This window comes from Sprattus sprattus (genome assembly GCF_963457725.1).
Source record: "Sprattus sprattus genome assembly, chromosome: 21".
In the NCBI taxonomy this organism is placed as follows: domain Eukaryota; kingdom Metazoa; phylum Chordata; class Actinopteri; order Clupeiformes; family Clupeidae; genus Sprattus; species Sprattus sprattus.
Window position 1 is genome coordinate 7,848,563 of NC_137919.1, and position 12,264 is coordinate 7,860,826.

Sequence of the window (12,264 nt, forward strand, 5' to 3'; positions counted from 1 at the left end):
TTAATCCCTCTCATCAAAACGTACGTAATAATTAAGTGCAAAATCAAAGACACACACACACGCACACACACATACAAGTCAATCAGCGTGACACACTGATTAATTAAATGAGCTAGTTGTGTTATTTAGACTTACACAGTTTAAGATATCTGGTAGTAAAAAATAACAATGATCATATACAAAAACTAGCCTAAAGGTAACGTATAATCACACCCAACAGTCTCACTTATCTTGGAATGCTTATATGCAGCATTATCAACTACAATTCAGCTGTTGTAAGCAGTGCAGCAAATATGTTAGTTACTGGAGTAGCTTCAAAGGCTCAGGTTTTTCAAAAACAAAATCCAAACCCAAATAAAAAAAAATCCCTAGTATATAAATTAGGAGGACTGTAATGTCAAGATAGATACTATAGAAAAGCCACAGTGGGAGAAGCGATTCAGCTCCACCCACCTGAGGTAGTGCATGTACTTAATATGCACACTCTCAAACAGAACAGTGATATGGAGCTTAGAGTTAGCAGCAAACAAAACCACCTGATAACTGAGCCCTTGTGCACAATGTGGAGAATAAGGTTGCTAAGTTTCTTATTCGGTCAGTTTTTTCACTCTCCTTCACTGGAAACCACAATTCAAGCAATCTCTAAAAGCCTTGGGTGCTAGAGATCTGCTTCTTACTCTGTAGGCATGTCACTAGTGATTCTTCATCGTTGAAATGAATGCAGCATTAGTGTAATAAACGTATTAACTAGTCTCCTGGTCCTTTTTTTTGTAGTCAGTACAGTGACATGAGTATTCAATCCTATTAGTAGACATCCTTACCATCCTTACTGTCCTTTTGAAAATCTTGTACCTCACTAGTCCTCAGTAAACTACATCTCCCATGATTCATCACAATATAATTAAGCTACTAGAGGATGTTGTGTAAGGCTATGGGCTGGGGGTCGGGGGTGGGGTGTTAGAAGGAATGTGTACACCGCCGTCCTACTTGGGACTCAGACGTCTCCGTCTTCGATGCGAGCCAACTGCCTTTCCAGCATGTCTATGCGCTGCCCCTGAGCCTGGACCACCGCCTTCAAGGCCTTCACTTCCGTCAGGATCTCATTCAGCTGATCCTCCTGGAGAGGAAGAAGAGGAGGGAGGGAGGGAGGGAGAGAGAGATGAGAGGGAGAGAAAGAGAGAGGGAGGGAGGGAGAGATGAGAAGGAGAGAAAGAGAGAGGGAGGGAGGGGAGGGAGGGAGGGAGAGATGAGAAGGAGAGAAAGAGAATGGGAGGGAGGGGAGGGAGGGAGAGATGAGAAGGAGAGAAAGAGAGAGGGAGGGAGGGATGAGAGAAATTGGTGGGAGAGAAAGAGATAGGGGGGAGGGATGAGAGAGAAGGAGAGAGGGAGGGAGGAAGGGATGAGAGAAATGGGAGGGAGAGAAAGAGAGAGGGAGGAAGGGGTGAGAGAAATGGGAGGGAGAGAAAGAGAGAGGGAGGGATGGGAGGGAGGGATGAGAGAAATTGGAGGGAGAGAAAGAGAGAGGGAGGAAGGGGTGAGAGAAATGGGAGGGAGAGAAAGAGAGAGGGAGGGAGGGATTGGAGAAATGGAAGGGAGAGAAAGAGAGAGGGAGGAAGGGATGAGAGAAATGAAAGGGAGAGATGAGAGGGAGGGAGGGAGGGATGGGATAGATGGTGGGTGAATGGAGATAGGTGAGGTGTGAGAGAAGACATGTCAGGAGCAAACATAAGAGGATGAGCAGATAAAGAGAGAAACGAAAACAAATTCCAAAAGGAAAGACAGTGGTAAAAGGAACAATGAAAGAATGAATGTTAGAAAAAAGAACAAAAGAATAAAAGAATGAAAGAATGAATGAAATATACAGAGAGCAGGAAGACATTGAATTTCAAATTACAAAGACCAAAAATAGGAAAGAGGAAGACACTAAATTAGTCATATGTTAGAAGTCATAAAAAAGTTTCACTTTTCACTTCTCTCTCTCTCTCACCTCCTTCGCCCTGTCTGGCACAGCCTCTGTCTCCTGGACTACCCTCGCTGGGGCGGGAGTTTCGACCTCCGTCTCCTTGACCACGGGGGTTGCCGTGGCAGCGGGTCCGGAGTCGTCACTCTGGGGGAGCAGTTTGGGGCGGCCCCGCAGCGTGTCTCTCTGCTTGGAGGCCGGGGCCACGTAGCCCCCGCTCAACGAGATGAGGATGGGCGGGGCATCCTGTCCAGCGATCCAATCCTCAGCGAGCAGAGAGGGCTCCGAGCCCGCTGTATCGGGATAAAGATCCCCCTGGAAGAGGTCGGACTGAGGGAGGGAGGAGACAAGAAGAGAGAGAGAACGGACAGAGAGTAAGAGAGAGAATTTGCATGGAGAGAGAGAGAGAGAAGGTGTGGTGCATGAATTGGCTTTAGTAATTTGAACCTAAATACTCCATGTCCTGTACCGAGTATCCTCATCGGGATGGGAATTGCTACAGAGGTGACGATGCGATACGGTCACAATGTTTGGGCCACGATACAATATTACTGTGATTCTCTCCATTTTACGATACAGCAAGTTTTGTGATTCGATTCTGAGACACATCGCGATTTTCTCCCATATGTAGGATTTTGTATACATTTGTGCTCATCCTCTTTTCCAATTTCTTCTGTGACACAAGAGAAGAACAAGGTCATATTGTGGCCTTCAGAAGTAGTGTTATTGGAGTAGAGATGCAATACCTGACGCTGCTGTATTTATATTATATAGTGTAGAAAAATATCGCGTAACTACACTGTATCAATTGTTTCTCCCACCTGAAGTACCCCATCAGTAAACATCAGCAGAACTTAAGCCGTTCCTCTGTCGCCGAAATCGAACTGGATTTAACTGGATATAGCTCTAAAAATGTAATACATTACTAATTACATCAGAGGATGCAGTGCAGGCTCAAAACAACATGCCTGATTTGTATCACACAAGTACACATTAACTAGCCTGGTGACACCAGCCTACGTATTTCCGCCTGAATTGATTTCAAGCTCATACTCAGTCTGGCCCAACCCCGTTGACAATCGTCTCCAGGACTCAAAATCCTGTAGGACCAATCAGCGAACAGTTCAGAGCTGTGACGCAAAACTCGCCTTAGAGGAAAAGACACGAAAAGCTATCGGAAAAGTTGTCTCAACTCTCGAGAACATCAGAAAATTAAAAGGAGAACAAGAGTATTTTCTTGTAAGTTTTATGATTGGAAAGGACGTCGTAGCTCTTCTCCCAACTGGCTTTGGGAAGAGTTTAATCTACCGAATGCTTACTAAACGTTGCTGATTGGTTAAGGGAACTCCAATGATTTTAAACCTCAAGCTAAGCACCCGCTCATCTCGGAAACGAAAATGCATAGCGTTTTGCCAGACTGAAAGACGGAATGAAATGGAGTCACAGGCTGGTAATGGCCAGGCTACACATTAACACACACAGACACGCAATGTCACCTTGTTCTGTCCCTTTTTTTTAAGGACACTCATTATTGGTTGGTAGTTTGGCATGTGGTAAAAAGAAAGTTCCGCACACTCTATCCTAGAACCAGTTGCTTACCTTGCGTGGCACGGTCATGGAAATGGGTTCCACCTTCCTCTCATGAAGTTTGTAGAACCTGTAAAGAAGAGAAACCACACATTTATAATAATAATAATTATCACATTTATATAGCGCTTTTCACAGTTCTCAATGACGCATTTAACAACACGTTTGCCCTGCTCAATCCCCCAAACACTTATAGGGAAAAACATTTATAGTTTTATACGATTAATTTAAGTTTGCTCCTGGAAACACTTTCACTGCATATGTCGGACACTGAAGAGCTGCATAGTCATGTGGTCCTTTACCTGGCTATCTCACACTTGTTGACGTCCACCCCTCTCTTGCAGAGGAAGCCAGCTCCCCTCTGTGGCTCCTTGCTGCTGTACAGACTGATGAAGTGGACATACGGGGACTCGTCTGTCACCTCAAAGTAACGGATGGTGCAGTCGCCCTGGAAGACACCAAACACCACGTTACAGTGTGTGTGTGTCCGGTGTGTGTGTGTGTGTGTTTGGTGGGCATCTGGAAGACTTCAAACACCACGTCACAGGGTGTGCCTGTGTGTGTGTGTGTGTGTTAGAGAGTTGTGCTGCATTAGGCTGCCAACATATATAATTCATATTTGTAAATATAAAGTAACAAGGGTGTCTTAATAAGAATGTAGGGTGTTGTGGTTGTTGAACTACTAAGTCCAAAGTCAAGTCCACGGTGTTCGCCAGTTTGAGGGTTTGAACGTCCTGTGGGAAAGAGCTGTTCCTCATTGTCTCTATCTATGTTGGTATCCCTTCTTCCTCAAATAGAAAAATATGAGCTTCCTTATTTGTGGTCAAGCTACACGTATGGGATAAAGACAAACAGACGTCGGTACCTTTCCACACAAATAGACCATGCTGGTGTCTGGGTCATAGAACGGCAGCAAAACTCCATTACTAGTGTCCATCTCCTGGACAGCCATGGGCTCTGTGAGATCATTCTGCAAAATAAGACAGAGACAGTTTAACACACACACACACAGAAGTAAACCTGGCTAAACATACAAACAACACACACACACACACACACACACACACACACACACACACACACACACACACACACACACACACACACACACATCAACACAGGGAGGTAAACCTGGCTATACACACAAACACCACACACAGACACAAACACAGGGATTCACAGAACCAAAGGCACACCATTACCAAACACACTCACGCAGCCACTCACACATTAACACATAAACACACACACTACTCCACAAAATGCCTTCATCTCACCGTGTCCCATAATGCCATCTGCCTCTCGCTCATGCGGCTGAACCCCGTTGTGAGGATCTTCCCGTCAGACAGGAACACTGCCCTCATTGGTCTGGTGCCATCATGGGCTTTCTCCTTCACCTGGGTACATTAAAAATTTTAATTAAAGTCTTAGTTCTCATTGTATTTCATTTGTACTTTGTGTCCCGATTAGCAGGGAGGTTTTCATTGCCCCTGTCACCATTGTGCTTGCTCTAAGGTGGTTCAGGCTCTGGGCTCTGTAAAAAACCCTCAGACCATTTTATTGTTTTTTTTGCGCTACATAAATAAAATGTAATTGAATTGAATTCTATACACTATGGAGAAAATGAATCTTCCTCCACTTACTGGGACTGACATCTCCCTTCCATTTTTATGCAACACAACAACAACACAATCAGTAATGCCAAACAACAGTAATACAAAAAAAGTCCAACTCTCATATCAGGACAGGCACATGTTAATCTTTTCCTTCCTTCGACTGAAGTTGACATTGAGTCAGCAAATAGTGTTGACTTAATCAGGCAAGATGTTTTAAAGGCACAAGCGTCTAGGTCTGCTAATCATTTGGCTTGTGCAGTAAGGGGGGATCCCATGATGCAGATGTCTGTCGGAAGTTAGCAAGATATGCTATTATATGCTAATACTGACATTAAATCCAAGCTCATGCCATCTCCCAGTGAACTCATCGAGAACAGAGCTGTGTAATGCCACTGTGCTGAATGGGGATTTCTTTCATTCAAAAGGTTAGGCTTAGCTTAAAGGCACCCAGTGCAACTTTATATAAACATTCAATGACAAATAAACATTCAATTTCTAGTCTTTTTTACACAAAGTAAGTTTCAATAACTCCATACCATTACATATCGACATTCAAGGAAAAAGGATGAGACGTCGTTGTGTGGTGAGAACTGATAGAAAATCGTCAACAACAACAATCGCCGGTGGGGAGAGGCCATTTTTCCATTGACTGGAATCCTTCTTTATTTATTGTAGGTTACAAAAAATAAAGAAAATGGCGGTGATTGTTGTTGTTATCGATTTTCTATCAGTTCTCACCACACAACAACGTCTCATCTTTGCTCCTTGAATGTCGATATGTAATGGTATGGAGTTATTGAAACTTAGTACGTGTAAAAAATACTAGAAATTGAATGTTAATGTTTAAGCCTCGAAAGTTACACTGGGTGCCTTTAACATTAAGTGCATGTTTTTACCACGTCCTTAACACTTGATTAAGTACAATTTGCTTTTTATATCAGTAAAGTTTGGTATGACCTAAAATAAACATCAAGATAGCTTATACCTAATTTATTGCGATAAATGAGTTTTGGTTGGCGAGAGGTTACAAACGACAAAATCCGTTAATTTCCAATTAGAGAGTCAGTGACTGTAAATAAAAAAATGTGTTTCAAGACTGTCTGTGAACTAGCACCTTGAGGACAGTCCCCCGGCGCGGGTCAATGACACGCAGGGCCTTGTCCTTGCAGGTGGTGCACACGACGCTGCCCTCCCTGTTCCAGCACACGCTATAGATCAGGTCTGGGTGGGCATCGCTCAGCTGGTACACCAGCTCCCCGGTCCCCACGTCCCAGACACACACCAGGTTGTCACAACCTGGACACAAGGGACGAACAGACAATATTTGACTGAATTAGCAACCAAAAGGACAGTACAGAAATACTTTTTTTTTTTTTTTATCAGCATCTGGGTATGAGTATCACACTCAGACCTTAGTGTTATCAGCACCTTGCTCTGCCAACTGAGTCTTGAGGTGTTCGCACCTTTCTCTATCAGTTTGAGCTACAGGAACTCAATACAAACAAGCAAGAGCATGTAATGAGTTGTAAAGTCACCACGTTGATAACTTCTGTGCTAATCAATAGCAACCAAAATCGTAGTTCAGCTCATGATATGACAACACAGAACGCCTGAATGTGTACCTACTAAATATTTTTATGATCACCAAACAGACATCCTCTTTTACATACTTGCACCTATTTTTGAATACTTAACCTAGCTTGGTTTGCATAGGGAGAGCCATCATGCAAATAAATACTCTGAGGACAAATGAAAATGACCCCAATGTCAGGCAATGTCAGGTCTCAGGTCAGTTTCCATGGGATCAGAGTCTGTAAACATTCCACTGAGAGTACGTCAATCTGTCAGATTTCTGGCAGAGCCAAAGAGTGAATAATGTGGAGTGGTTGATCCAATCCCTCCACAAGCATGCTCATTTGAACCTAAAAGAATATCTACGGAGACCTATGGAGGATCCAGACCACAATGAATGCAGTGAAATATAGGACCTGAAAATATAACAACACAGAGCTAGAAATATTCAACCTTTACACCCTCAATCCCATTTTGTCATGGAATGGCATGAAGTGACCACTCTGAGAACTCTGAATGCAACGGACATGTTGAAAGTGAAAAAGTGAGAGTCCTCTCTATGCTGCTTGTCAACGTAAACAAATCACTTTGTTACATCGGTACATCAACCCAGTCTTTGTGGCTCAGGTAATTATCCTGAGTGGGAAGTGGAACACACCTGAATTTAGAATCAGACCACACTCTTCCCAACTTAAAAACACACACACACACACACACACACACACACACACACACACACACACACACACACACACACACACACACAAACAGTTTAGAGGATTACCAGCGGTCAGCAGGATATTGAGAGCAGTGGGGTGCCAGGCTAGAATGCCCACTCTTTTGCTGTGTCCTTCCAGTGTCACAACAGCCTCAGTCATTGGAGCCTTAAGTCCTTCGTCCGGTATCTGCCATACCTGTACACACAGCAAAGGAGACACTGTTAGACACTGCTACACCTGTACACACAGCAAAGGAAACACTGTTAGACACTGCTACACCTGTACACACAGCAAAGGAGACACTGTAAGACACTGCTACTGTTACACTCTTGCATACTGCAAGTGTTATACACTGTAACACACACTGCACCTCAGTCTTTGACTGGACTTGTCTTTTACTTTGAAGAAGTGGAAGCTCTCTAATACTCTAATTTAACACTTTGTAGCAGGCAGGAAATGTTTGCTGTTTTATGCTGTGTGTTCTGTACTGTATGTAATGTAGTTTTGGAATACCTGAGCCAGCTGGCTTTTTTTAGTTCTGACAAACCTGAGGGTTTTCATGTCCTGTCTAGAGCTTTCAGTTTTATTATTCAGCAACTTACATTTAAACATGGTGTTTGACTTCTAATCAACCAGGAAGTATGCAAAAAATACTGACATCCATGTAAGCTGTTTTACAAATGACTTCACATGTAATCTGCATATTGAAGAGAGAACTGCTATGGTGGTTAAACCAAGCAGAAGTAAGTAGGAATCGCTAACATCTAAAGCATCATGAGGAAGGCTTCAGGGTGGGTCTGGGATGCTAGACACCACTATTGAGCCTTCTGGAGGTGTCATGGGCCTAATTCAACAAAACACTGATGAAGGAGGGCGCCTGCTTGAAAGCCCGAGTGAGATACTCACAAAGGCATTTTTTGTTGTTGTTGATGTTGTTTCCTGCTGCTCAGGCTCTATGTTAGGGCAGTCAAGTTGTTGTGTAGCTGTGAGCTACAGACAGTGCATGTTTTACTGTAAAGGTGGGCATTTACGGACCCCGTGTACACCATGCAGTGCATGTTGATGCTGTCACCAGCCAGTTCTGAGTGTTGTTGTTGTATCCTGCTGCTCCGGGTCTATGGTTGGGCAGTTGTTATACTGGTTAGGTCAAGTTGTTGGGTATGAGTACTTGCATGTGAGTCCCCAACCATTAGCACAAGAATCTTTTTTTATAAGTGAAATTACAACTGGAAGGCCTCTCAAAAATACCTGAATATCCTTCAACTGACCCCTGCATTTAAAAATATATTCTCTGACGGAGTCTCCTACGAAGTACAGCTGTTCCTCTGATTAATTCAATGTATCCTAAGACGAGTAGGCCATATGTTCAAGTAGGCCATGACGTTCAGAGGATGCTGACAAATTCGCTACAGGCTGAATCACACAACACTCAATTGTGGTTTTGTTGTTGTTGCAAGCCTCTGCTTCGAAGTGTAGGTGAACTAGGGGGAGGGGGAGGTCTGCAGTCTGAACCACTGCACAGATGCTCTGCACTGCTCACGTACCTTCACCGAGCAGTCCTCAGAGGCGCTAGCAATCACGTTGTCGTCATGGGGACACCACTGCACGTCAAGCACCGGGGCTGCATGGCCACAGACAGTCGGGGTGTTCTGGTCCACACGTCCACTCTACAGGCAAAGGTGACAGGGTTTCGTTTTTAGACTGTGTGTGCTCTGATTGTTACGTGGCTATGTTTAGCCTCGATGGGTCATGTTGAACCACTACCTCATACCTGGTTTCTAATCTTCTTTTTGTTTTACCCACTACTCATTCACAAAATGTTTATTTTTTTAATTCAATTTCATTATATTCTGTTATGTTTTTTAAAATGTCTCCAAATGATTATCCGTTGCTACTCTCCACCAGTTTTACATTTAATGTCTCTTGGCATTTAAAGCTTCCCCACTTTTCATCACTATACATGCTCAACTTCATTGCTAATCTTACATAACCTCATTTTTCTACCCTATAATAGAAACCTATCAGCACCAATCATTCTTCTGCTGGAACTCACAATGAGTCTGGAAGTTAAGTGTAAATGGAAAGAGGCCATTTTAAGGCCCTCAGAAAAAAAATGGTAGCCTTGAGCTGGTTCTGTGAGAAGCCTAAAGTTTCACAGACCTCAATGAGATCTTAACACACAGCAGTTCAGCAAGTACAGTGATAAGAGGAAAGTCTGTGGGACTTATTATTGGCGTTTGGATTGACAAGCAAGCATCTTAATGAGAAGTAAGAGCCCACTGTGTAAGACTTCAACTTTCTTGATGACGGATGATGTCATGGTGATTCTGCACAAAAATGTGGTCAATTATTCTTCCTATTTTTGAAAACAGTAGGTAGATTCAGTAGATTAATTAATTAAGGCTGAACCCACATGTGTTTTGTAAAACATGGAAGATCAAGATCAGGGGAGCAAGAGAAAGGAAAATGTGTCTGGGGGTTAGGATAAAAGTACAGAATGATTGACAGGTCAGCGTAGGTACCTTGTTGAGGGGCAGCACAAGGAAAGCCCCGCCACCTCCTGCCTCCACGATCACGGCGATGAACTTGGGGTTGGGCGCACAGAGAGGCGCCTCCCAGGTGACCCGTGTCACTCTGACATCGTCCAGGCAATGCTCCGTCTTCCACGCCTGGGCGAAGACGTGCCTGAATTTACTCTGTCTGACCACACCCCGCCGGAAGGACATGACTGAAAGGACGTGGTGGAGAGGGTTGAGGACAGTGACAGAGCGAGAGAGACAGACAGACAGAATTAGAGCATTATATCAGTGTTTGTAAGTATTGTTACTAATGATTTACAAGTAAGATGACACTGACTGTGACTGTGTGGAAGAGGGTTGAGAAGAAAGACAGAGACAGAGAGTTGTGGAGAACATTTTAAATATTTATAACTTATTATAAGTATTTATCACTTATAATTTATATATTAATTCACTATTTATAAGTAGGATGACATGGGAGACAATCACAAAAATGGCACATGATCTATGGGGCATGGGGAGTCGACTGCCTCGGTACAAATGAAATGCCGAACATTGGCACAACTCTTGCATGGAGGGTCAGAGCCACAACACACCTGTGCAACACAACACATGCCAAAGGGGTATGTCTCACACAGATATTAGGCTACAGTCTGACTCTGAGCCCCATCATAATGTGTGTCATGCCAGATCTACAGTCAACATAGAAATTCATATATTAAGGCCTAAATGTTAACAGTCGAAATGTTTCATGGCACAGATCTACAAATAAGCCTGTCAGTGAGAAGATAACCCTTCTAATGTGATGAGCAGATTGCAATAAAAGTGTCATTTTTTTGCTATGGTCAGTCTAAATGGCATGTTTGAGTGCGATGTCGTGTATCGAAAGGCTCATAGAGTCTCACATGACATGTCTCAATGAAGCCTATCCACCCCACACAATAGCCTACATTTTCGTGAGCTAAGAATAAAAAGCGTGTACCTGCAATTATAGACACCCATGGGCTTTATCATGGTAAGGCTAACATACCGGTGTGGAATCGAAAAAAACAGAAACGAACATTGCAGTTTGAAATATATATGGTGTCTATGTGGCAAGTGTGCTGTGCATAGGTGGGAGTGGTGTTGGAGTCTTTTTGGATACCCTGAGAAGATTTGTAGAAAATCAAAAGGTAGGTAGTCTGAAGGCGGAAAACGAATTGCACCAGTGGGGAAAGGGTAAAACATCGAGGGCAATTAGACGTGGCATACAGTTTCCTCACAGACATAAAGGGGTCGTTTGTTCACGCTCTAATGACAAAACAATGGCTTGTGAACTACATGACACATTTCTACACATGCTAGCTAATGTAATATGGAAACAATCAATCATTCGACAGTACCTCAAACTCGAACAATGTTGGGTTATGTGCAAGGGACACCCGATTGCAACCGATGAAGCAAGAGAGTCAATAAATAATCCCTCCCCAGTGGTAACTTAATCCTTTCCTCACTGTGTCCAAGTGGCAGGTAGATTGCTATAGAGGCCCCCTAGTATTTGAACTGAGAACAGATAACGTGCAAAAAAATACGATAAAAGAAATAATCGTTCTCGAATAGCCTAGATCATCTGAGTAAAAATGCAAAAAAAAAATCGCAATTACTAGCGTTAACTAGCGGTTACCTCGATATTTACAATACACCACTGAAGCTAATTAGCATACCGCCATCTGAAATTATATTCTACAATATTATCGATTTTTGGAGATGTTGGGAAAATGCGTAAGCTTGGAAGTAGACACCGTTCAATTCATCCATCGCCGTAAACCTGCCTAGACCATGGTGGAATGACAAACGTCTGTAATAAAAAACATACTTCCGCCTTTGACAGGAAGAAGTGAAGATTGGCAAATCCGTTGCTTTAGTCATCTAAATGTACGCGTTCTTTCCTTGGATTGGTGCACTACCTATTTAGGCGTTGCATTTTCAGTGGGAGGAGAAGGAGGTAGCATCGGAAACTAGAGATGCCGTAGGTGTGTGGTGATGTGGATTAGCGATACTGACTCAGAGCCGAAAGACTAAACTTGTAGTTCTGATAGAAACATTGAACTAATGCATTTATTTTCAGCTCGTTTCAGTGTAGAACAAGTTAATGTAGCCTTCAAGGAAATGTGATGCTATCGCTAGGTAGCTAACGTTAGCTGCTATCTAACTACTACTGACTAGCCAGTCGCAACATTATTACATAGTAATCACATGTGGCGGCTACCTAACACATAATATTAGGGATACTGAGGACTAAATTCATATAT

At 43.2% G+C, this 12,264-nt stretch overlaps 1 protein-coding gene across 1 annotated transcript; it reads right to left on the minus strand.

Moving 5' to 3' along the window:
• Positions 1–223: 223 nt before the first annotated feature.
• On the minus strand, positions 224–11,784 carry coro1b (coronin, actin binding protein, 1B). Its single transcript, XM_080860035.1, has 11 exons — positions 11,356–11,784; positions 9,977–10,182; positions 8,999–9,121; positions 7,520–7,649; positions 6,278–6,459; positions 4,825–4,944; positions 4,413–4,517; positions 3,850–3,995; positions 3,560–3,617; positions 1,988–2,290; positions 224–1,117 (listed from the first exon to the last, which is right to left on the minus strand). The coding sequence occupies exons 2-11, from the start codon at positions 10,178–10,180 to the stop codon at positions 995–997; spliced, it is 1,494 nt and encodes a 497-aa protein (XP_080716161.1). The 5' UTR covers positions 10,181–10,182; positions 11,356–11,784; the 3' UTR covers positions 224–994.
• Between the last annotated feature and the right edge of the window lie 480 nt (positions 11,785–12,264).